At 37.4% G+C, this 27,111-nt stretch overlaps 1 protein-coding gene across 1 annotated transcript in view; it reads left to right on the forward strand.

The window, feature by feature from the left end:
* Nucleotides 1-13,888: 13,888 nt before the first annotated feature.
* Nucleotides 13,889-27,111, forward strand: part of LOC142317327 (trafficking protein particle complex subunit 12-like) — a 37,830-nt gene continuing 24,607 nt past the window's right edge. Inside the window, exons 1-5 of the mRNA XM_075353787.1 lie at nucleotides 13,889-14,458; nucleotides 16,121-16,308; nucleotides 21,911-22,030; nucleotides 23,436-23,546; nucleotides 26,487-26,738. Coding sequence (XP_075209902.1) covers nucleotides 13,957-14,458; nucleotides 16,121-16,308; nucleotides 21,911-22,030; nucleotides 23,436-23,546; nucleotides 26,487-26,738 — 1,173 coding nt within the window. The 5' untranslated portion in view covers nucleotides 13,889-13,956. The remainder of the gene's footprint in view (nucleotides 14,459-16,120; nucleotides 16,309-21,910; nucleotides 22,031-23,435; nucleotides 23,547-26,486; nucleotides 26,739-27,111) is intronic.

Raw genomic sequence — 27,111 nt, forward strand, 5'->3', positions numbered from 1 at the left:
GAATGCTCGAAAAAAAAAAAGTGATATTAATCTATTAAATTCATACTGCTTCCGTATCATTTTGCATGAATAGTTCTAATTTCCTGTTAAAAAGATAAACGTAATTAACGATATTTTTCTTCATATTTTCCTGGATATTGTGGTATTACGAGGTATGCATTTAATAATGATGATATTTTTGATTTCAAAAATATTACGTGTTATTAGGATATCAGATTAATTATAATAATAAGATCATCCATCATTATTATTGTGTTAATGAACTGTTTTCCTAACCGCACAATTCTTTCCTATTTGATGGAATTAGTTTCTACAAATTTAAGTGTAATTATATCTATGTATATCATTTTATTTCAAAACGAATTAAAAACTGACTTAAACTATTTTTTATTATTTTTCTTTAAATATGAAAAGAGGGTGCCACAGGGGTCGGTCCTTGGACCGATCCTTTGAAACGTGGCTTATAATGGAGTATTTCAAGTTGTTCTCTCACAAACGGTTACATTATTTGACTATGCAGCTGATATAGCGTTGCTAGTGGAGGCGGCAACAAGGCATGAGGCTGCAGGCAAAATAACTGAGTCGTATACAAGGATTATTGAGTGGATGGCTGGGGTAGGACTGGAGTTGGCTCTTGAAAAGACGGAGATCTCTGCGACCAGGAGGAGGCCAACTTTACGTCTGATCCTTTATAGGAGAGAAATTGTGTTTCAGGTGGCCATGAAATACTTGGAAATCTGGGTTGACTCCAAACTAAGATTTAGTACTCACGTACTCCGAGCTTGTGAGAAGACGGAGAAAACGAGGAGGCTTATTTCTAGCCTACTCCCGAATACAAGAGGGCCCTCCCAACGTAGGAGGCAATTGCTTACTGGTGTGGTCTATTCAGCCCTGCTATATGGCGCTGAGTTGTGGGCGAGCGTTGTTATATTTGCCAAGTACAGGGGTAAATTGGAATCCATCCATAGGAGGTGTTGCATCAGAGTAGCGGCCGTCTATAGGATGGTGTCAAGGGAGGCGGTTGAGGTGATTTTGGATTACCGCCTGTAGACTTGATGATAATACGGCATAGCAGAACTAGGGAACTGAGAACACTTCCATTAGAGGAAAGGAAGCGTTCTGCTGAAGAACTAGTAGAAGAGATCGCACAAACATGGCAGGAGCGGTGGGATCGAGCCACGAAGGGTAGGTGGACCTAACGCCTTATTGGGGACATCAGGGGGTGATGCCAAGGACCCATGGCACGCTGGGTTTTGAGTTAACGCAATTCCTGGCGGGTCATGGGGGGGTTCAGGTCTTATTTGTATAGATTTGGGTTCGATCGATCTGAAAATTATCCGGAGTGCGAGGTGGAAGAGACCCCCCCATCATGTTTTCTTTTTGTGTCCGCGATTCGCCATAGAGCGTAGAGAGATGCTCGGCAACCTGAGACGTGAGCACATGTTTCGTCATGAGGATACCCTACGAGTCCTATTACAAGGTGAGGCACTGTGGAAGACTGTGGAAAGATTTGTCAGGACGGTCATGAGGAAGCTCCAAATATATTAGTAGTCCCGTAGAGGAGAATGATGCCGGAGGGCGCGGGGGCGGACAGGTCCTCGGCTGAGTGCCTAGGGATCCCACCGTACGTGTGGGGATTGCCTGGGTGCGATGAGGCCAGGGACACTCTGCTCGTGCGTCTGATGGTGGCTACTGGTAAGCGGTGTGACTATTTAAGATTTCTATCTTCACCGCTGTGTGGGTGTTGTGAATGTTAGTAGCTTGTCCTGTTTTCTGCAGGTTCTTGTCGGTGTATGTATTTGGCGTGCTGTATGTGTTGCTTCCAGTAGTGTTGTGTGACATTCTTGAATTGTTATGAATTGTGTGTGTGGGCGATTCCCCCTTCTTCTGATGAAATGTTTTTATAAGCAGTCCCATTGAAGGGGGAAGTCGGGGTGGAGGTTTAGTCGATAGTGTACAGGTATATATATACGCCCTTGGTTATAACTGGCGAAACCTGTTAGTGAGCCCGACACTGCTTAGGCGCACAAAAAAACGGATCACTGAATGTTGCTCTTCTTTGGTGCAAACAGAAAGCGGGCAGCCATGGAGAGATAATGGAACTAGCCTTTTTTTTTTTTTTATCTTATTAAACACCCCAAGGCAACCAGCCTCCACCCGTTAGGACATGGCATGGTCACCTTGCAGTGTCGTGGCAGCAGTCTCTGCCCACCCTATCTGCCTCCTACCGGAGGATCTCCCGCCGGGGTCCCCAAAGCCTCTTCAGAGCGAGCCAACCACCTCTTCCGGACGGCCAACCCACTCCGCTATGGGGCTACCCTCCCCGTCCCTATCGTACTTGCAGCCGGCACGCCTTCCGTGCACCGCTGACCTCTCGCGTTCCTCTCATACCTGAGGGTCCTTAATACCATCATCGGGGAGCCCCGACCCCAGTATCTGGAGCCAGAACACCCTAGGCAATAAGGCTACCTCCCTGGGCCCTAATCGTCGCCACGATTCAACCCCAGCCTCCAGAATTGTTTGAGGCTTTTTTTTTTTTTTTATTATCTGGACGTTTTAACGTCTCATCCCCTGGTCCGGCCATCCTTCTCTCACACCCGAACAACTATGCACACATAAATAGTCATGCAACATTAACAACAGTTACCTGACAACAAAACTACTAGAACTAAACACCATATATTTTTAACAACAATTACATGATAATAAAATTACTAGAACTAAACACCACATATTTTTAGCAACCTTTCCTCGTAAATACATCCCTAGTGAAACCACCAGTCCGGCCGAAATTTACAAAAATCCACAAAATACATTCCCATAGTGTATATAAATATACACACTTTCTAACTGTAAATTTTTTTTATTTTTTTATATTAACATAACTCACACTTTCACACTTCCTCAAGATTCTCCCCACGCCGCCCTGTGGTCCACAAGGGCGCACGTGGGTACTAAATTACAAATTACCCTTATGCTTCTCCCCTCCAGTCAAACAGCACCCAAACACGCAAGAACACATCAGCTACAATTTCCAAAATACAATCACGAAACGACCATAAAAATAATACATAATATAATAAACCTCACAATTTTGACACCGACTCAGTCATCCATCAGCAGCCACTCCTTAGAGGCGTGCACGCAGCCGAGGGGGTTCCTCTTTAGCCTTCGAGTCCAAGATGGTGTGAGCCAGGTCCGCCGACTCCTGCCATCCCTGCGAGGACCTGACCATCCGCCTGACCACATCGTCGGGTGAGAACGCCGCTACCCTTCTCCTCTCGACGTCCCACCGGACACAGTCGAACCAAGTGTGCTCGACCGTGTCCACTTCGTCACAGTACCTGCACGTCGCTGATCTCCTGCGTTTAAACCTGTGCAGGTAACTGCCGAAATCGCCGTGGCCTGTGAGCAGCTGGGTGAGGAAATAGTCCACCTCTCCATGCCGTCGCCCCACCCAAGCTCTCACGTCCGGGATCAGGCGCCTGGTCCACTGGCCCGCCTGGCTCACTGCCCATCTCTCCTGCCATCGATCCAGGATCCGTGCCCTCGCCTCTTCCTTTGAGACCCCGCCAAACCGCATACACCTTTCGTCGATCAGTATGTCGATTGGTGGGGATCCCGCGACGACACAGATCGCGTCGTCGGAGACTGTTCGATACGCACAACATGTGCGCAGGAACAGCCTCCTATGGATCGACTCCAGCTTCCGACCGTATTTCTCAACGCCCACAGCCCTGCTACATGCTGGGGCCGCGTAGAACAATACGGAAGTCACCGTCGTCGCGATGACCTTCCTCTTCTTCTCCGTCTGCCCTGCCGTATTTGGCATGAGGCGGGAGATCGCCGCCAAGAGGCGTTCACCCTTCAAAACGGCCTCCTCGACGTGGGGCCCGAATGAACGATTTCTGTCCATCCAGACCCCGAGGTACTTCGCCTTCGATACTCTCCTGATCTCTTCGCCGCCGATAGCCAGACGAATATCCTGCCGGGGCCGCCTCCCAGCAAAGATGACGGCCTCCGACTTTTCTGGGGCTATCGACAGCCCGTGCGTAGCCAACCAATGGTGAACCCTTCTTAGCGCCTCATCCCCCTCCGTCTCAATCTCCCGTTCCGTCGCTCCTTGTATCAGCAGGGCCAGGTCATCCGCGAAGCCGATGACCTCCACCCCCTCGGGATACTGCTGCCGCAGCACTCCATCGTATGCGATGTTCCACAGTAGCGGTCCCAAAACAGAACCTTGCGGGACCCCCGCTCGCATGTGGAACATCCACTGCCTGGCATCAGTATCAGCGTACACTCTCCGGTCGCTCAAGTACTCCTTCAAAATATGCTGGAGCTGACCGGAGATTCCCCTCTCTAACAAAGCCTGCCTAATGATCTCCCAAGGCAGGCTATTGAAGGCGTTGCGGACATCGAGCAACACCAGGGCCGGAATCCTCCTGGTTCCCCAAGTGCCTGCCGCGGCAGTGTCGACGAAACGCATCACCTCTCGTACTGCGTGGACCGTGGATCTTCCTCTCCTGAATCCGTATTGGCGAGGGGATAGACCTCCCCCACGCCGATACTTCCGCCGTCAGCCTGCCCTCAACGATACTTTCATAAACTTTTCCCAGTGTGCTGAGCAAGCACACTGGTCGGAATGCTCCAGGATCGCCCAGGGCTCGGCCCGGCTTCGGCAGCAAGACCAGTCGCGCGACCCTCCAGCAGGCCGGGAAGACGCCCCGCACGAAGGCACTGTTCATACAGTCCAGCACCAACCACGGGAACGCCTCCACGACCATCCGAGCCACTGCCCCCGGCACCCCATCTGGGCCCGGGCTCTTCTTGGTGTTGATCCTCGCAGCGGCTCCCTGAAGTTTTGGAAGGGAGATCCGTCTGGCGTCGTCCATCGGTGCCACTCGCCACTCCACCTCAGGTAAACTGGGGAAGAGCGAGTCAACTATACCGCCGATCATGTCCCCGGCGATGACCGGCAGTCTTCTCCCCAACCGCTTGGTAACAAGCTTGTAGGCTTGCCCCCAAGGATCATCCTGTAGCTGATCGAGGAGTCTCTTCCACGACTCGCTCTTCTCCTTCCGGATCTCCCTCTTCAAACGATTTCTCTCCGCTCTCAGGTAGCGGGCCAGCTCCTCGACGTCGTCTCTCTCCTGTGCTCTACTCCTGTTAAGGCGACGCCGCAGACGCTGCACATTCGCCCTGATCTCGCCAATCATCGCAGTCCACCAGAACACTTTCCTCCTTGGGCTCCGTACAGCCGTCAGTTCTTCTACGCAGACCTGCTGTACCGCTTCCGCCAGTTCCTCCGGTTGTTGCGGGTATGCCTCAACGAAGCGGTCCGCAAGCCGCCTCCGGAGCACCGGTAGATGCCTTTCGCCGACGAACCACGTCACCTGCCTTTCTGCCGGTCGCGGGCCACCCAGCTCGATCCAGATTCCCCTGTGGTCGCTGCCTAGTTCTTCCTCCAGCACCTCGCATCTCTCCACTCGCGTGCCACCGTGTCCGTGATGTACACGTGGTCAAGGACCGATCCCCTGATACCCCTCCAGAAGGTAGGGGTGCCGTCGTTGAGGCTGACCAACCCGAGCGAGGCGGTCAGCTCCGCCAACTCCTCTCCTCGCTCGTCAGTTGTTTCACCTCCTACTTCAGCGTTCTTTGCATTGAAGTCCCCCACGACAAGGACAGGAACCCCAGCCCTTTGCAGATCATCTCCGAGTTCGTTAAGGAACTCCATGTAGTTCTCCCACGTGGAGTTGGGGGAGATGTAACAGCAATAGATGTAGATCTCCCCCACTTTTGCCCTAACGAACCCGTTCCCAGGATGTCGATTGGAGACTGCGTGTTTCCCCGTGAGGTCCCTCAATGCAACGTCCTCCCTTCGGTCAGTCAGCCAGCCCCCATCCCTGACCATCGTCCATTAGGCTCTGACACCAACACGAAGTCGGCGCCATCTCGAGATGCAGCTTCCCACAGGAGGTCATGGACCAGCCCACTCCTATTTGCGTTGATATAGAGCAGCCTCATTTCTGGCCGGCCGCTCCCCTGCAACTACGATCTCCGAAGCTGTGGCCAGCGATCTTGCACTTGCTGCAGTTCGGCTGATCTTTGCAATCTCGTCTATAGTGGCCCACCCATCCGCAGTTGTAGCAGGCCTTAGACCTGTCCGGCCCCTTGCACGCCGCCGCCCTATGCCCCTGTTCCCAGCAGCGGTAACATCTGGGATCCTCCTTCCATATGAGCACACGGCACGACTGCCACCCGATGCGCAACCTCTCCTTGGCTAAAAGTACTTCAGCCGCTCTCCTTGCGAGGATCACTGTCGCGTTTTGGGCCTGCGCATACGCCGATCTTAACGAAGTCACCTTCGTTAAGCCCCTCTCCACGTCCCTTCTTGGCAGAGACTACCGCCCCGCGAGTTCGTCACCGGTCCCCGCCTTTACCTCTCGGAGCAGCTGAGCGTACGATAGCCCCTCCTTCTGGATGACTACTGTCCTCGTCGGTGTCGTCTGCTTCATCGCCGTCCTCCTGCGGCCTGCTTCTTCTTTGGCTGCATAGATGACCCGATGCACGCCGTCCCTTCTCACCATGTACTACTGAAGACGTCGTACACAGCCCAATCCTTTTCCGGCGACAATCCCCACCGGAATCGCTCCGCCCACGACATCCTCTATTTTCTTTAGGCCCTCGACGACGTGTCGAGCATCTCCTTCTTCGGCGACTCCTAGTCCCCGCCAGGACGAACGTCTCACTCAGAGCTTCAGTTGCCTCCCCGAGCAAAACGTCCACCCCCGCAGAGTCCCGGAGCACGCTTCCTGGCGTGACTTTGCGGTCGTTGAGCATTTTACATATGCGCGTCGCCCTGTCACACACGCCTCGAGCAAAGTCACCCTTCTTGTTTCCATTCAGGTCTAGCACCACGGCGACCCGCTGACCGGCTTCCGCCTCCGGAAACCCCTCCTTGAATTCGGTGAACCGGAAGCATTTCCCGGGCCATTTCCTGGAGACAAGGCCCGGAAGTTGCTCCGGTGCGACTCCCATCTCCAGTTGCGCCTCGATCTCATCTCCAGAGGCCTCAGCGACGTCCATTACAGCATAATAAAATATTAACTTCTAATTTTTATAAAAAAAATTACTAAATTCCTAGGTGTATTCCTGCTTGAATATAATTCTACACTTCGGGTCTTCATAAAAAGTTTAGTGTGGGTTTTCAGGATCCAAAAATTAGATCATTGACATCTGTAAGCATGACTCTTGTAAACAGATATTTAATAAATTTAAAATGTTAACATCTCAATTCTTTTATAATTATAAATCTGGTACCTTAATGAACTCAACTAGTAATGGAATTGTCAACTTTCAAAACACCCACATAGAATTACAAAAAAATAATTTTTAGGATTTCATTTTATGTGTAGCGTGATAGGAGGTGTGTGAGAAAAGTAATGAGACTGACTTTTTACTTACCATAGTTTTTATTTTTTTTTCAAACAACACTATTATCCCCTTCAAAGTAGTTCCCTTGGGCAGCTATACACAGGCGGAGTCGTTGTTTCCACTCCTAGTAGCAGCGCTGGAAGGCTTCAACTGGTAGGGCTTTTAACTGGTCGGTCACAGTCTTTTGAATGTTCTCCAGAGTTCCAAAATGACGTTTTTTTAAGACATGTTTCAATTTCGGGAAAAGGAAAAGTCACAAGGACTCAAATCAGGTGAATAGGGGGGTTGAGGAACCGTGGAAATGCTTTTTGAGGTAAAACATTCCCTGATGGAAATGACCGTGTGACACGGGGCATTGTCATGATGAAGCATCCACTTGTCTGCAATGTCTGGTCTCACGCAAATCACTCTTTTCCTGAGCCTTTCAAGGACACCTATGTGAAACACTTGGTTGACAGTTTGTCCCGGAGGAACAAATTCTTTACGCATGATACCCATACTGTCAAAAAAGTAAATCAGCATGGTTTTGATCTTTGATATGCTCATTCGACATTTTTTCGGTCGAGGAGATGATGGAGTGTGCCACTCTTCGTTTTGCAGCTTTGTTTCAGGATTGTACTCAAATATCCAGGATTCATCACCTGTGATCACACGATTGAAGAATTCTTGGTCGTTGTCAATTCTCTCGAGAAGCATCAACGCACACGTTTCTTCGATTGTCCTTCTGTTCCGTTGTGAGGTTTTTCGGCACCGATTTTTCACAAACCTTTCGCATGTCCAAATCGTAGGTCAAAATTTGATGTACGGTGAAAGCGTTTAAATTTAACAGTTCACTCATCATCCTTATTGTTAAACGACGGTCTGATCTCACAAGAACCCTCACACGCTCAACGTTTTCGTCAGATTTTGAAGTTGAAGGTCTCCCTGAGTGAGGTTGATCTTAAACGTGTTCTCGGCCTTCCAAAAATGATTTTTTCCAGCGGAAAACTTGTGCTCTTGATAAGCAATGTTCCCTATAGGCTTTTTTTAACTTTTCAAAGGTCACACTCGCGGATTCCCCAAATTTAACACAAAACTTGATTGCACAACGTTGCTCTAAATTCCAACGATCCATTTTTGTAACACAACAAAAACACAACTTCACTGATGGCCCTGTCAAAAATAATGTGTTGGCTGAACGTAGTTGAAACTCGTACTGAGCATGTGGAAGGGATTAACAAACCGGTCTAGCATAGACCGGTAGACACAGCGTTGCCAGATCGCTTGCAGTGTTAGCAATCTCATTACTTTTTTCACACACCTCGTATTTCGGATGACAATATCATCGGTTCTTTTTTCTTACCACCAAGGCTTTCAAGAATAAAGTATTTACATTTCTTACAAGTGAATTCGACTAAACTCCTGGAAGATAAAATATATTACTATGAATACCGTTTATGCATAATTTTCCACCAACTCTCTTTTCTTTGAATGTTAGAGATTATTTAACTTATATACAAGATGGCTGATCAATTGGTTAAAACGGACCTGTAAAATAGCCACTACGATTTCCTCAACTCATGCTATCAGACTGCAGTTACCTTTCGGGTTGAATGAAGTGCCCGTAGTAATACATTCAACCGATATCTATTGTACCCGTATCTATTTTCTATTACATATATTTAACATGTATTTTTTAAAAATAAAATTGTAAATTAATAACAGATTTTGATAATATAAATGTAGTGTCTTACCTTTTTTGATATCAGTATCGTTTTGTTAAAAACAGTTTTATTTATATTACAGAAATTTTTGTTTTTTGAGCGGAAGAAATGATATCTGGCGAGACTCTTACCGTACGGTTTAAAATTTTATTGTAATTGTTTTTGGATATATTTCATAATTTACATTGTAATATATAAAAAATGACTTAAATTTTTCGGTTGATCGATAACAATACTCAAAAATTGATTTTTCTATTAATTACATAATGATGAGTCATATGAATTACACATGTAATTTATACAATTGAAAACATAGCTTTAAAATGCGTAATAATAATTTTACCAACGTAATGAAGGTAAAATGTTTTTACCAAGATAGACATTCAATTTTTTATATTTGTTCTGCTTTCAATACAAAAACTTTACCAGAATAAAATATTTGATAAATTACGAATTAAAATAATTAGCTTCTATTTTAAAGTGGTTCTCTAGTTCAACCGCTACAGGATACTCCGTAACCGCGGCTATAATTAAATAGTGATGAGGAAAATAACTTATTACAATAGCTATATGTGCTTCCACAATGTACCAATTAAACAAATAATATATTTGCTATGATTAATTATTCCGTTTCATTTATAATTTCTGAAAATTATGTGTATAAGGAATTTTGCGATAAATGTGACAATAATTTATTTTATGTCTACGAATAACTTGACTCTTCTGTTTCGAAACACATAACTCTTGCTAAAAAATTTCTTTATTATTTCATAGCTTATTTACAATCGGTTACGTTTACATAAAAATCTAGTAAATTGGATGACACCTCAATCATATGATAAGGCGTCCTCAGCGAAACTCCTTAAAACTACGACACTAGTATAGTAAAACATTTGTGCCAAGCACATACAATTAACAATAATGAATAACACTCAACACCAACAGAACAATAGAACACAAAATAAGATATCATAACAGACAGAAGAAAAAAAAACAATGAATCAATGTAAGGAAAAACAGTATATGTAACAAATTTGAAGTTAAGAGCAAAATAGACAATGCTCAATACTCACATCCGAGCTTACTACACGAGTAGAGACATTAAGATACTATACGGACTCTTAAATCTAGAACGTACAATCTGTTCAACCCTCTAATATCACCCCCATTGTTTAGGAGGTTCACTGCCAAGTGATTTGTATGGTAGTTAAGCGGACGTTCGTATTTTGAACTGAAACGTTGTACTTCATCCTGTTCGAACTGTAATCCTAAATAATTCTGGAATTCATTGTTCCAGAATTTTTTAGTAAACAAAGTTTTCTCTGTTATATACTTCGCTAGCTTATTCTTTTTGTTTAAAGAGGTGGAGGAACCCCATTTACGAGCGCCTAGGCAGTGTCGGACTGCTAACAGGTTCCGCAAAATGTTATTAAATGTGTATGTGTTCCTGCGCACTACCGACTAAACCTCCACCCCTGGCTACCCACCCTTCCTGGTACAGCTGGTTTCATTATTTCAGGAAAAGGGGAATACGCCCTCACACACATTCAAACACCACAGTCAACAGACACCGATCTCACACACCCACAAGGTACCTCACATCAGCCTAAAATCACACCACACACTCCACGACATCCAATCATCACTCCAGAATACATACCTCAAGCCGCACACTGCACACATCACATCACAACAATCAGTCACATCCAATCACATAAACAAATACCTCACAGGCAATAGAACACTACAGCATACTTACCTCACGGGTCACCGTCGGATGCGAGAGCTGAGTGCCCACGGTTTCATTGCACCCAGGCAACCCCCCACACGTACGGGGAGCCCCCTAGGCTATCAGCCGCGCGCCTGTCCGTCTCCGCATCCTCCGATGATCCCTTCTTGGCCTACGATTTTCCTCGATAATGCGTAATTTCGTCATTACCGCTCTTGCAAATCCGGAAACGACAGACCAACATTCTTCACCATAAAGCATAATTCCCATTAGTTCCTCTGGTTCAACCAATACGTCTCTACCAATGGCATCATCAATCATCTCCTCTCTTTCTGTGTTGAAACGAGGACAACAAAAGAACACATGGAACGCCGACTCCTCAACCTCGCAGTCGGAGTAATCCAACTCAATACGGAATAGATATTTTCTAAATCCCCCATGATCCTCCAGCAATTGAGTAAAATTAAAATCCTGCTAGCCATGGGTTCTTCTGTTCATTTTATTCAAATGCTTCGTTTGCGAGTTACGGCTAGTGAAATATTTCGCTTGGATTTTAACTACCCCGGTGAAGTGACGTCGTACTGAAATTTGTAGGATGTTAATTAAGGTATTTCTGATCCCTTAATTAGGATAAAAATTGTGATTTATAATAATTTTTAACCTGAAAAATTCAATAAAGTAGGTTACAGAACGGTATCTGCAGTAGTTTTTGAGAAATCTGGGTTGAAAACCACTAAATCGGGGTCAGCATCCGTGTTTTTTTATATTTGATGGACAATAACTTTGTTAAATGTGTGACAAATGTATAAAGGTTTTAAGCAAAACTTATAGAGAATTTAATTCTGAACAAAATGGTAACGAGAAGTTGCATAAAACAACAAAATGATAGAAAAATACGAATTTTATTTAGAAGCAGTACATTACTACATTTGTAAGAAAAGTACTTATTTAATGTAAGAAAATCATATTCTTTTTTGTTGAAAACAAAATTTACGGTTAAAAATTGCTGTTAAGTTAAAAAAAAAAATGGAAATTACCCAACAATTATAAAATAAAGATTTTTTAGACAATAATTTTGTTATTAATGACAGAAATACAATAAATTTGAAAATGTTATGTTAATGACGGCAACAAAATAACAGAAGCTAATCTACAATGCGAAGTACAGTGTTAGTATTTCAATTATTCTGTAAGATACATTATGTAATCGGGTACTGCGAACTGTGCTGTCGATAGCGAAGTTTTGAGTGAATTTTAGTTTGAACTTGATCGATTTGCTATTGAAGTAATGCTGTACTTATTTACAACAGAGGAATACACTGATAGGTATTCATTTTGGGAGTGTGTAATGGTAATGCGTCTAATATGAAATACGTTTTCCGAATCGCAGGATTCCAGATCCCGCAACAATTAGCTCAACCTTTTGCAATCTTCGAGAAACAAGGTTCACTGCTGGTATTTGCACCAGCTACAAACGGTCTGTTCAACAGAACGCTGTTATTAATGAAATTATTATCGATGTAGTTCAGCCTATTCCAGACGACAGTACACAACGTCTTTCTAAACGGATCAGAGTTTTGCATTCGACAATTTGAAGGAAAATTTAAATAAAACAAGTTTTATCCTTATCATAAACAACCAGTTCAACATCTACACCCAGGAGACGGTCCGCTTCGCTTGGAGTTCTGCAACTAGTGAAATACAAGTCGATAACTCTACAAATATGTTTTGTTTTCCGACGCGGCAAATATCACTCGAGATGGCGGCAAAAAATTACGCAATGATTAGGCCGCCTTCTTCACAATCAGCTGTTTGGAACGTTCATATTACACGGCCGCTTAAATGTTGAGGTCTACTTACACTTTCTTCAAGAAATGCTGTAGCTGCTGGAAGATGTTCCTCTAGCGCTGAGACACGAAGTCTACTTCTAGTACGATGGAGCGTTTTCCCATTTCTCTTGTGCCGTTTTCGCTTGCTTAAATCATTTCCATGAGAAATGGTTCAGTCGTGTAGGTCCATTTTCCTGGCCACCAATAACGCCTGATCTAACACTTTTAGATTTTTGCGTCTGGAGATGGATGAAAAATATTGTATACTACAAAACAAAAATACATTCTCGCGAGGAATTATTTGAGCAACTTACGGACGCCCTAAAGAACTAAAAAGTGCAACAAAAGCGACACAGAAGCATGCCAAGAAATGTGTTGAAAATGGCCGGCACATTTTTTCACATTTATTATTAACTGGTACGTATAATGAATGCACTTTGGTCTAGTGTATTATTTCTAAATAAAATTCGAATTTTTCTAACTCTTCTTTGTTTTATTCAATTTATCTTACTCCATTTTGTGCAGAACTAAATTTTCTACAAGTTTTGTTTAAAAGTTTTATGCGTTTAATTTCCATTTAGCAGAGCTATTGTACGTCAAACATAAAAAAACAGGGGTTTTTGCTCCAATTTATTGGCTTTCACCCCACTACTGCAGATACGGTTGTGGGGCCTGTTTTATTAGACTTTTCAGGACAAAACCCATAAGAAATCACTAATTCTGCCACTTAATTAACGTCCTAAAAATTTCAGTGTGAAATTTCACCGGGGTAGCTGAAATTCGAGTGAACTCTTTCACTAGCCGTAACTCAGATGAAACTGTTCTATGGTATAAATTTTCAATATAAAATAATTTAATACTGAATAAAATCAGATTTTATGAACAATAAGGATAATTTTTAGCAATTATATACATATATATTGTTTACAATTTAAAGCGTTTCTAACATAAAACGCATCACTTTAAGATAACTTTTAAAAACAACTTGCTTTTAATAATGCTGGGTATTAAAAACTATTGATACTAATATATTAATTCTGTAAAGAAGTTAAACTTTCGATTAGTTAGCAGATCTTATCGATATCGCAAGACCAATTTACGTTTTTAAATTCTGAGGTGGTGTTTCGATTGTCAGCCATATATCGATACTGCTTTAAAAACTATGTTTATCGAATTGAATTGTATTTGTTGTGGTTATGTTGTAAGTAATGTGTTGTGGCAGTGTGGTGTTTATTTATGAAGTAGTTTTAATTTAATTAAAATGTCTCAGGATGGAAAGACCCCTATCCGTGGCAACCTTCCACTAGTTAATCAATATTTTACTCAGTCTTCAGATTGTCATAGTAATTTTTTTGATGATATCTCATCCAGCAGCGACAGTTCAGCTTTTATGAGAAGTGTTGTTGGAAGTAATTCGTCTAGTGATTTATTTCACGCTGCATCAAACTCTAATTCTGCGAATACTACTGTTTCTGTAACCACCGAAAAACAGGAAGATTGTAAAAACGGCATAGGTAAAGGGATTGACATTGCAGGGAAAGAAGAACCCGTTGTTTGTCGTATTTTTTCTTCGCAAGAAAATATTACAAAACAAATTGATGGTGGATCAGGACGGGATTTCTTTGATATGATAGGGTCACATCACGGCCATTCTATTCCTGGAGCATCTGTTAAAAGTAGCCCAAGTTTGCCAGTCGATTTCAGTTTGGGTATTTCGTCAGGGCCAACCAGCCTTATTCAGGCTCCAGAATTTAATCCAGGAAGTAAGTTTATTAATTATATTCATGGCTCTAATTCCTACCTTAGTAACAGGGTGTTTTAACTTTGCTAGCATGTCTCTAGTTATATAGTTATCATTAAGTATATAGGCTGCTCATAGTAGGTTAAAACTCAGAATTGTGAAATTCTGGCAATTACTAGATTTGTATTTGTGGTTTTTATAATTTGTCATATAATAAATTTGGGGCTTTTTCTAATAGTGTTAAACAAAATGACTATTGCATTTTACCAAGTTCATTTGAATTCCTTTTTATATGCTTTATGTTTTACCATTTACACTTTGCCTTCAGTGTAGGTTTTGCCTCTTCTATCATTGTTATGAACCAAGTGCTTTGCAGTAGCCCTTGCTAACATAGTCTTCAATTTGAAATTTTGTTGCAGTCATTGTTTATGTTGAATTTGTTTTTACAGTCCGACTAGTTATGATAACAATATGAACACATCCACAGTGTCATCAGCCTTCAGTTCTAAGATTACATGTAAACATCAGTAGACTTTCATCTATCAGATTAATCCCTGGGTAATAAAAAAATTGATTTAAGCTGTATATGTTTATTAATATTCTTTTTAAGTTAATTATTCTTTAGATTTAATATTCAGTTTATTTTGTTGTATTCAATACACACGTTGCTGTTATTTGTACATAATTTATTTTTATTGTAAATGTTGATTAGCCTCCATGTACACACTAGAGATAAATTGTAAAAAACAATTCTTCCCTTTGTTTAATTACAAATTTATAAGGTTGATGATTCCTGGTTTTTAAGATGGATATCAGATTTTATTTGAATTCTTCTCAGATCTTTTAGATTGAAGATTTAAGTCTGCCCTTAACAGCTTTATCATCAAAATCAAATACTATCAAACTTTTTCCAGCTATACACACACTTTATTTGAAATTTGATAAAAAATTTCTGGAATATGATTAGATTTATTATTACAGTGATAAAAGTTATGTTAAGTTTACATAACACAAATTGTAAATAAGATCATCCCTTGATTGATTATTCAACAATTTCCTTAGCACTCATATCATAATTTTTTGTGGTTATTTTCTATCATAATTGTCATATATTTCATTTGTATTGTAATCTTATTATACTACAGTAGCACTTGAATGAACAGATGAATTTTTTTTATGAGACAAAATACGTATAAAAATATACTGGAAGTTTGTCAGTAAGAGGTGAGAAAAAATTATTTAAATTATTAGGGAAAATTGAAAAATTAAAGATCTTTGCAATAAATGGACCTCATTATTTATTTTAATGATGAACAGTTCAAAAGAAACATTTTTTGAAATTATATTATTAATTACAAAATACTTGTATCTAGAAGTAAATAGAAATTTAGTTGGTATGAACAGGAACTTTAGGAACTCTAAATTTGATAGAAGAGTGTTACCACTGATTCACTTTAATAATTGCTCTATGCGTAAGATTAAAATCATGCTGTCTTTGCTTTTAATAAGAAAATAAAAGCAAGTAGGAATTCAGGGGTTAAAAATATTTTATGAAACATTATTGCCAGATAATCTTTTTGTATTAAGAATGATTGAACATTGTATTTGAATCTTTATGTCATTTAAATATTTTCTTAGTTAGCTCTTTATATATTATAAAATAATATCAAAATGGATTTTACAGATGTGTTTGAAGATCCTTTTCTTAGTGGTAAGGGAACTAATGGAGAATGTGAAAGAAGACGAGATGCACGGATTCCATCTGAGCAGACGCGTCGTACACTGATTGCTGCTGCCACTGCTATTCCAGGAACGTATTTTCCAGAACGAGAACTTTTAACTATGCCAGGAGTTATTTTAGAGGAAGATATGGTAGACTATTATTTTTTTCTTCATTGTGTTAATGAATAAATAATAATTTTTTTTCAGCCGACAAGTTTTTGTATTTTTCTATGAATTGAATTATAATTTAGAAGACCGTACAATAATTTGGAATTTAAGGTTTTCATGCATGATATATACTGCTGGGTGATTCAAAAAGCACTTCATAATTTTAAAAGTGTATAAAAATTTATTGAGCTAATATACAAATTTGGTTGAGGTCTCATTTCATAGAAAAACTTTTTCAAGTTTGTCATCCAACATTCATTTTTGTTCGATATGCCTTCCACTTGTAATGAGAAATACATCCCACCTGAAGTTGATTTCATTGCAAACTGTAGCCAGCAAGTCAGGCTTTACCTCCGCAACTACTGTGTTAATTCAAAGTCTTATATGAACAAGATCAGCAGGCAAATGAGGGTACATGAATCCGATCTTTAATGGAAAGACCGTCAAACTGAGGAATTAGAAAATTTTGAAGCTCATCAAGATAAATGATACCATTTACGGTTGCCTCCTGAAAGAAGAACGGACCGGGCCATATGACCTTTGTTAGCTTAGGGCACAAAATTCATTGACCTTAGGACTATCATGAATGTGCTGAAAAGTTTCATGAAGATTTTTGCTACCTGATATCTGGAAGATATGGGTGACCTTGCCACTGATGTGAAATATTGACTCATCACTAAAAATGTGTCATCATTTGCAGTTCTATTCATCATTTCCACACAAACTGCAGCCAAGCAACTTTGTTGTTATCTATAATACATTGAACCACGGTAAGTTTGTATGGCTTCAAATGCAATCATTGATGTAATATGTGCCAAACAGTCTTTTATGAAATGCCAGTTTCACATGATGCAAATTGCGTTAATTTCTTTGGACTATGTGCAGAGTTTTCTCTGAGTTGTTCCACAGCAGCTTAAGGGATGTGTGGGTGTCCTTGTGGTTTTCTATATTTAACAGAACAATTTACCTCAATGAAGGTTTGGTGCCAAGAGTAAATTGTATGCCTCTAGGAGGCTTCGTAGTGTACTCTCTCTATGAAAATTACATTGAACTACAGTTACTGACTCCAAATCGTGAAACCAAAACATACAGCAAGCACATTCTGCACCAGTAAATGCTTCCATTGTTAACAACACTGGTGACAGCGCTGGTGGCCGAATTTGGTATTAATGATTAATGTTTCAGTTAAATAGTTTTAAATCAATATTTCTAACTTTATAATTTCAGAATTTTTTTGTATTTTATAATTTGTATATTAATTTTATTCATAAAGAAATGTTAATTTATTTTTGTGAAATTGTTGAGTGTGTTGCCAAATGAAAGGATTTAGTTCATTCTGATTGTTCAAATTATTATTTACGTAAATCTAAACACATGTTTTGAATTTATATGTGTGATTGTAACTTTTCACTTGAAAGACTTGTAAACTGCTGAGCTAGTTTGAATGTTTTCTTTTACTGTTATTTTCTTTACTTTTGAATGTTTTTGAACTTTGAGGAAAGTTTAAACAAAAATTTATGAAGTCATTTGGTAGAATGACGCTGGTGAGAGTTTGTCCAATGGCAGAAACATCGAAGACTTATTTACTCTGACCAACTCGCAAATCTACATTTTAACATTTTAAAAAATGTTTAAAATATAAAAAAAATAATAATTTTGATGAAATAAACCTACATATCATCGCAGAAATAGATGTTCTTAATGAATAAAGGTTTTTTTTTTATAAATATATGATAATCTTTGTAATTTCATATTTTTTAATTTGAAAATGTGAAATTTTTGTTCTTCTAACTCATTTATGAATCACGCCGCTAGATAGCAGTACTTGATAGTACTAGGTAGTGTATACTTGAAATAATTAAATATAAAAGAAAATTTTAAAAGAGATTATACTAGTTTTATTAAAAAAGGAATAAATAAAACAGAAATAAATTGGTAAAGTTTTTATTCTACAATTAGAACTATTTGGTGGTGCAGGGTCATGATATTTTGAAAAATTGTATTTATGTATTAAAAAAAAATTATATTTATTTTTCATAAAAATAAGAAGAATCTTATTATAACAGATGAATAGTTATTGACTAGACTTGATATATTGTCCAATCAACCAATCGTATGATTTCAGATTTATTATATTATTGCTGTTCTACTTGAGTGGAATATTTTTCTTTAACTTAGGTTAAATTTTTTTCAGTGCATTTGGTAAAATCTTTTCAACTTGATCATCAGCTATTAGTTTCATAGGTAATCTGAATTATAATTCTGATGCTCTCATTTTAAAATTAATTTTTTTAGTCATCAATGAGATTATTTATCATGGTTAAAAAACGTCTGAATATGATTGTAAATTTTACTATTGTAATGGGTTTATTTTTAATATATAAATTTGGATAACTTCGTAAACCTTTGATAACTTTCATAACAATTTCGGAACACTTTCATGATATACAGGATGATTCAGGAGGAGAGGGCAATACCTTGACAACTCAATGATAAAATGTTGCTTACAAGTAGTATTTTATGTGGTTTAATAACTTTCAAAAATGCCACTGTTAATATGCCCCTTAATTGACCTTCCCAGAATTTCAGAAAGCCTTAATTTACCCAGAGGAACTGAAACTCGGGCGAAATCTTTCACCCTGTATAACTCGCTAACGAAACATTTTTGGACCTATGTTTATATGTACTTTTTTCTTATTTTTAGCCTCTAGAATGAGTTTTCAAAGTATTGCCCTATCCTCCTGAATCATCACAATCATTTTGTTTTCAACTCGCAGTATTAGCTACACTTTCACTCCAAGTATTTTGTATACGTATTCTGCAAAGCAGTCGTAAAACTTCTAGGTTTTGTATACAAGTTGTTATTTAAGCGTAATAATCAATGCTCTGAGATATTCAGCTGATTCTGACTGTCACTTGTCCTCCCAACTCCAGCCATATGCAGATATAACTAATATTTGCGGATTTCTTAGCCTGCAATGAAAGAATGTAGTTCAGGGTGAAAATAAATTATTCAGTGCATTTTATGAGTTAATGAAAAATAAATAAAGTAATTTAACGCACATTGATTTTTTCAAACATTAGTGTAGATACTAGACTTACTGATGACCTTGAATGAATATGATGGCATGATGTAACAACAGGGGGGATCGTCAGTTTAACAATGGGTGCTATGCAGGAGAAAGCAATGTATGTAATATGGTTACAAGAAAGCGGAACTGTTATTACTGTTTGAAGATGTCTTTCATTAGAGTAGGCTCTGATCCTCTTAATAAAGAATCTATTAAACATTGGTGTTAGCAGTTCAATGATACAGGGTGTATAGTACATAAAAATGGTGCTGGCAGATCTGCCAAAAAAGGTATTGGCAGGCAAAGTAATTTATTACTTTGAGATAAACCATGTTGATACAATTTTGCTGTGGATGTTCTTGATAAAGTGAATGAAGATGTGTTTATAGAAAAAGTAGTTTCTCTGACGAAGCTACCTTCCATGTTTCTGGCCATGTTAATTATCATAATGATCAAATTTGGGGTAGCAAGAACCCTCATGCCATTCCACATACACTTGATACCCTGAAAATTAACATTTGGTGTACATTGAATGCTTATGTAGTGATCAGACCATTCTTCTTTGCCGAGCCAATGGTTTCTAGCACTAGTTATATACACGTTACAGGAGTATGCAGTACTACAAATTGAACATCGGCAATTCAATGTTTACTTCCAACAAGATGGCGCACTATTATACTGGGGTTTACATGTTAGGGAGTACAAACATGAATAATTTCCTGAACGTTGGAATGGCTGTGATTGTTCAGTTTTCTGATCACCTCAATCCCCTGATGTTACACTACTTGTTTTTTTCTTTGGGGGTTTGTCAAAGAAGGGTATATGTAATGAAGGTTGTCAACATCAATCAACTAAAAAAAAAAATCAGACATTCAATTAATGGAATAACTCCAAATATTCTTCATTATGTTTAGTGAGAAATTGAATATTGCTTAGACATTTTACATACCATAAAAGGTGTTCATGCAGAACTTGTTTGAGGTTAATAAATGTTATAAACAAAACTGTTCGAAATGTCCTGTTCAACAGTAAAACATGCATGTAAGTACAACACTTTATCTGAACACCTAAAGTGCACTGAATAATTTATGATCACATGTATATTAATAAAAAATCTGATGTGGATACCCACATAACTTCCTTGTATGCATATTAAATTATATATACATTTTTTTTTAAATGAAAAGTACATAAAATTTATTTCATTAATAACTTCTGATATTTTTTCATATTTTTTTTATTGTAATTATTATTTATAGTAAAAAATCATTTTACAATCAGAAGTTAATAATTATTAATAAATCAATATATTTAAATTAAGAAAAAAAAAATTAAAAAAAGGAGATGAAGTCTCTTTCGAATCGATGTGCTTTCCCCTTATAAGATCCTAATATTTCATTAATTAAAATTTTATTTGGCTATAACTCTGGAAGCATGAAAATAAGTACCACTTATGATATATTTTTGAAAAGGTTTCAATCAGGGCTTATTAATGCAGTTAAGAAAAAGTCCAAAATCCAAAAAATTTGGATTTTGGGCTTTTTGGGACACGTTTGGTCCATCGATTGCAATCAAAAGGGGAGATGCACAACTAGATGTTACTACAATCCTAAATCCAAAATCTCAACATCCTTTGGGTAATCGTTTTTGAGTTTTACAAGATACATATGTATGTACATACAGATTTCATGCCGAAACTAGGCAAAATGGATTCAGGGATGGTCAAATTAAATATATCCATTTAAATCTGAAAACCAAAATTTTTCAATACTTCCTTTACTTCGTACAAGGAAGTAAAACTGAGACTAAGGTATTGATAAGACACTGGAATGTTGTGGTTGGAAATGGTAAAGGGAGAAGTAGGGTAGGAAAATTTGGCTTGTGGGAAGGAATGGAATGGAATTAGAATTCTGCCAAGAGAAAAAGTTATAAATTATCAACACTTTGTTCAAAAATCTAAAAGATATATGTGTGTATCCTCCCTGGATAAACCTTGGTGTTAGATAAACTATATCTTAGTAGATGAAAGGTATGGAAATGCTATTAAGAAAGCCAATGGATTACAAAGTGCAGATGTCAATAGTGATCATGTGCTACTTATGATGGAAGTGAAAATTACTTTAAAAATAGACAAAGGTAGTTAAGAAATGAAAGTTAGAGAAGTTGAAGAAGTTGGATGAAGAAACAGTGGAAGAAAAACTACCTAAGAGAAAATGCATTTTAAAGCCATGCTAATAAAAATGGAATTGATCTAAGTAGTGCAGTCATGGTTGAATGAAAATAATGCATGTGATACATTTACAATTGACTATAGGTTGCAAAAAAAAAAACTTTATGCACTTTTACATTTTAAATCAGCATTTTCCCCCACCAAAATGGTACATCTATAATTCATAAAATACTAATGAAAAGGAAAATTAGTAGTATGTTTTTGTTTTTTCTTTTGTACTACAGAGTTTTTAAGTTAAGAAAAAATAATGTTGGCTTCAAAATTTAAACTGATTTTGTTGTAGGTTGACAATGTGCAGCAAGTAGTAACACATTTTCTTGGAGAGGCTGAAGCATCACAGAGAAAGGTTTTAATAATGAATGATGTTACACAAGATGAGAGAGGATTACGCGATCTCATACAGGTCTGTGGTTTAAAGATAATTAAAATCTTATATTTTATATTGATAAAGAAAACTTCCTTCATAGAGAAGTTATGTCTAGTGAAATTTTTCTTTTGTTTTAAAAGTAATTGTGGTTGGGCTTAAGTGTGTTATTGGTTACAGAATAAATAAATAATTATTTATAGAAATATATGTTTTCACTTCATGGATCATCCCAGTTTTAATAAAGAAAATGTTTAAATTTACAGCAAAGGACCTGTTTTTATTTTATGTTTTTGCACTTTGTTTGTAGGTTTGTGGTACCATACAGCCACTCATTTGATTTTTTATGAAACTTTACAGTAGGTTTCCTTGCTTTTAGGAAGAAAAACATATTTGTGTAGCAGTTTTGTTTCAAAATAGCAGCTGCTATTTTTCTTAGATAGGCCCAATGGATAGGTGCAGTATAGTAGTAGAGTAGAAGTTCCATTGCCACTCCACCACTGCTTACAGACTGAATGGTCCTGACAACCTACTCCTTAAATCACCCACTTCTGGACTATATCTTAGTGCTGTGCATAAATACTCTTTATTTTTCACACTTTACTCCATCATTAGGCCTAATGTTTGTCTCCGACACAATTCTCCTTCTACTGTGTAGTATAAGGTTTTTTTTTCCAGTGCATTATTATTTTTGATAAAATTTTATTACTGTTTTCCTTCAGACATCTTATTTTTTTATTTTTTATAAGAAGGAGACACCTATCTCCTAAACAGCCATCAGTCAGTGGTGTCTGATGACTCTTGAGTGAGGAAGAAATTAACGCTGAAAATTTATTTTTGGGCCTGACTAAAACTTATGCAATAAATTATAATAAAAAATTCACTTACTTATTTCAATTTTATTGTAGATACAATTTTTTAAATACAATTCAAAATTTGCTATTTATAGAACTAGTAAATCTATTTTAAAACGAATTACTATATACGTCATTTTTACATTCTGGAAATATCATTCTCATAAAAACAAATATTATATATAAACCTGTACATTGTGATGATGGATTGTGTTTTGTTTTTGACTCAAAAAAACAAACACTTGTCTGTTTCCTTACCACATTTATGTACTGTTTTCTCATTACATTCTTGTGCTGCTGGTTCAGAACTTTATGCAGAAGGCAGGGATCTTTCCTGTTCTGTAAGTGCATTTTAGAAGTAAAATGCACCCCTATGGAAGTATAATTGCTCGCTCAAGTAGGTGTCATCCCACACTTCTTCTACCCACATTTGTTAAAAATTTGTATCATTTTCTTTTTAATCTATACTAAATTTATTTCAATTTGTTTTGAGTTAGAAGTTCAATTGAGACTTAACATTGACAATTTTAATTACCTAAATTGCACATTTTGCACATATATGTTTATTTATTTTTCTTTTTATATTCTAGGCTGAGTGTTATAGGGCTGCTGTAAATTTGACTGGCCAATTATTAACAATATATGGTCAAGGAGCTGGCCGAACTGGACATACCAGTAAACATACAGTGCATTCTATACAGGTAACAGTATTCTTTTTCTTTAAAAATGTACTTATTCATTAATATGCACGTGTTTATATATAATTTTTCTTTTTGGAAATAATAAATATTTTAAATAAACCTACAGTTACAAATAAAAATTGATGTTCCATCAAAGGAAAAAGGTCTTAGTTTCCTAGATATGAAGAAAAATTGCAATTTTATGTGAGTGGCAACAGTTGCTTAGGAGTTAATAATTGTTGAGGAGTCAACAATTCATGCCAGGAGTTCTTTTATTTTTAAAAATAACTTAAGCAGAAAAACTTTAGTTTCCAAAGCCTGGCTACTGAATTTTTTCTTTGCCAATTTTAATATCAAGAGAACTACACTACAAAAACTCATTGATATGTTTACAAGTTACTCCATTAATATATTATTAAGAAGAACAAATTTATAAAACTTTGCTTTTATTCAAAGCTAATACTAACAAACTGAATACTGATGTTTGGTTTGAAATGTCATAAATTAATCAGATAATAAAAGAAAAAGAAGCCAGTTGTTATTAGGACAAAAGGAAATGAAACAGATGTACATTTTCCTCTTTCTATGAAGGTGAATGGAGAGATTTATCTCTTGTGTATTTTCAAAAGAAAACTTTACTTAAGGTCAAAATAAAAGGGGTGATTGTTGTTGTTCATCATTTTCTTTAAGTTCTTACTCTGCTTTGGAGGTTGGCAGTAATTATGGTGATCATTAGTTTAGGAGCTGCATGGGTCAGGTCACTTGATATGCATCATTTACTCTCTGAGATTGTACAACCATGATATTTTCACTTGAATCTTTCACTGCATTATCACCTGCTGAAAAGTATATTTTTTCTCTTGTACTGTGTGACCAAGATTCAACAGCTACCCTCTCTTTCTAGTTTCTTCTTTCCATTCTTTTCAAAATTTCAACATTACTAACCCAATATGTCCAAGATATTCTTTAAATTTGTTATAGATTTATATTTTAAATATCTGAGGATTTTTAAGGAGAGTTAAGGATTGCTGGCAGGGATGATTTTTCTAGAATGCAAGAAAAGGGTTGGGTGAACTTCAGTTTAATCTTTTCAATTCAAGCCAAAAATTGTGAATTCATTTTGCTGATTGATTTTATTTTTATTTTTTGATTTTATAAAATAAATGTCAGTAAAAACTTGTTCATTGTTTTTAAAATTTTTATTGTAGTTAAAGATAATCTTTAAAGGTAATTTGAAAGTATATAGAATGATAAAGTAATCTGAAATCATTACAGAATGTTCCATGCTATCTTAGTTTAGCATCATGAAACTTGCTGTGATTGTAGAATATCATAGAACTCCTAGGGAGCATGTGCACATATGTGCTTACTTTGTCTTTAAAATAGAAATGGTTTTATAGTGTTATACTAGAAAAAATGTGTAATTTAAAAGGAATTATGTAATTCATTATGTAATTACATAATTATTATGTAATTTAAAATAACACATAATACCAAAAGGAATTTTTTTTTTAAGAAAAATAAAATGAATAATAATATAATATAAAATAGATTACAATCATGTAATGCAGTAATTAATACAAGTTTTGATTTTAATAATTACAACAATTATGTAGTACAATAGTTAATATAAAAGAAAGAAATAATTATAGTTTTTTTCTTAATAAAGAAAGTAAAATTTGGGAATTGTATCCAATCCGAAAGTGTTTTTATGAATTATTGTTATGAAAACTATGAAAAACTGTAATCTTTTTCTACAACATATTCTTCTAAGGAAAGGGGTGGGGGTTGTCTATGAACTGGTTGCACTAATATTACAGATCAACATCATATATATTTATATATATATATATAAGTGTGTGTGTCTGTGTGTTTTTTTACATGTTACAATTTGTGATGAGACTACGGGCCTATCATATTATAACTGGTAGAGAAGTTTCCAGAAAGAAGAAACAGAGAAAAATAAAGAAAAAAGAATCTAGAAGGAATGACAAAGGGATTCTTTCTAGAAAAGGACTTACAGAAAAGCTTGGAAGGCACGTACAATTAAAAGGATGGTTGGGTACTGGTTCTGCAGGCCAGAAAATATAAGAACTGCTGGGACCAGCCGAGTAACAGTTAGTAGTCTTTCAAGTTCAAGTTGGGTCCAGAGTGTGTATGGCTAAACGAGTGAAGAGTATGGCTATTAATACTGAAACGAAGGACCTCCCATTTCAGTGAAAGAGTCGAGCTTTACCAAAGAAAGCAAGACAGATTCAAAGTAAATCATTGTTAGTGGTTTTTTTATTGATGGCATCAGCACAGTTTCTTATAAGTCAGTTCTACTATGATGTTCTGAGGTGGCTGAAAGATGACATCCTGTTACAAATGACTTGATGCAACAAATCTTGGTTGATGTATCAACCTGTAATGTATCACTTGTGCATAAATTTTTGACATCTGTAAATGTGACAGTCATTCCACACCCTCTCTAATCTCTAGACCCTATGGAATTTCTTCCTGGTTTCAAAAATGAAATTAAAGCTTAAGGAATGATGTTTTAAACCGTTGGAGGATCCTGGCTGAATCATGGGAGGCAATGAATATTCTTGATGATTAAGAGAAGTGTTTCTATTCATGGAAAAACAGTGGGATTACACTAACCATGCAGAAAGAGACTTAGAAGGGAACGGAAGCCAATAATTTTTAAGACAGTTATTTATTTTTTATAGGTTTATTTTGTGATCAGTTGGGTAACACCTTGTATATATATGCAGTGGAACAGGGAATAGTCTTTACTCTGTAATTATTATAACTACAGAAACTTAGAGAAGTATTTCATTTTTTCAGCAGATTTTTTAATGTGATTTAACTGAGTTTTTCATTTCATTTTCTTCTTAAATAATATATTTATCTTAAGTAAAAAAAAACAATTTTTATTGAAATCATAAATAATATTTATTTTTAACTTATCTTTTTCAGTTATGGTTTACAAGAATTGCTTTACTTGTAAAATTACAAGCCTTTTCATTAGCAGAGGCAGAGGCTAGTGTGTGGTGGGATTGTGATCGCCCAGATCTGTATTATCAGTTTTATCCAGAATTATACGGTGGTCGCCTTGGTACACTTATACCTTTCCAATTCAGGTTGCTACTTGCTGTTTTACCAAGTTTTTGTGATAAACATCAAGAGGCTCTTGACAGATTGCATTTAATACTTGCTGTTATTCGTAAGGTTTGATAATTTTATGAATCTATTCATTTCATACTTATATTTTATAACAATAATTAGACACTTTTAACATTTTAAATCTTCAAAAACTGATCATAATTACCTCATTATATTTATGAAAATTCAGAGGGGCACTAATATTATGAGTTCTGACTTTATTCTCTTCTAGCTTTATCAGTTTTTTGCAGATTTTACCAGATTTGCTTTTATAGAAAGAAAATATATTTAATCATGCTCAAGTTATTTTTTTAAATTGTTGAAATATAATGGCTCGCTTTCAAATTTTAAAGAAAACTTTCTTGAAAAGAATGTTTCAGGGGTAATTAGCAACACCCTTTCAGAAAATTTACCATTAATTCCACTGCTAATTAGCCTC

Source organism: Lycorma delicatula, chromosome 1 (assembly GCF_047948215.1).
Source record: "Lycorma delicatula isolate Av1 chromosome 1, ASM4794821v1, whole genome shotgun sequence".
NCBI classification, from domain to species: Eukaryota; Metazoa; Arthropoda; class Insecta; order Hemiptera; family Fulgoridae; genus Lycorma; species Lycorma delicatula.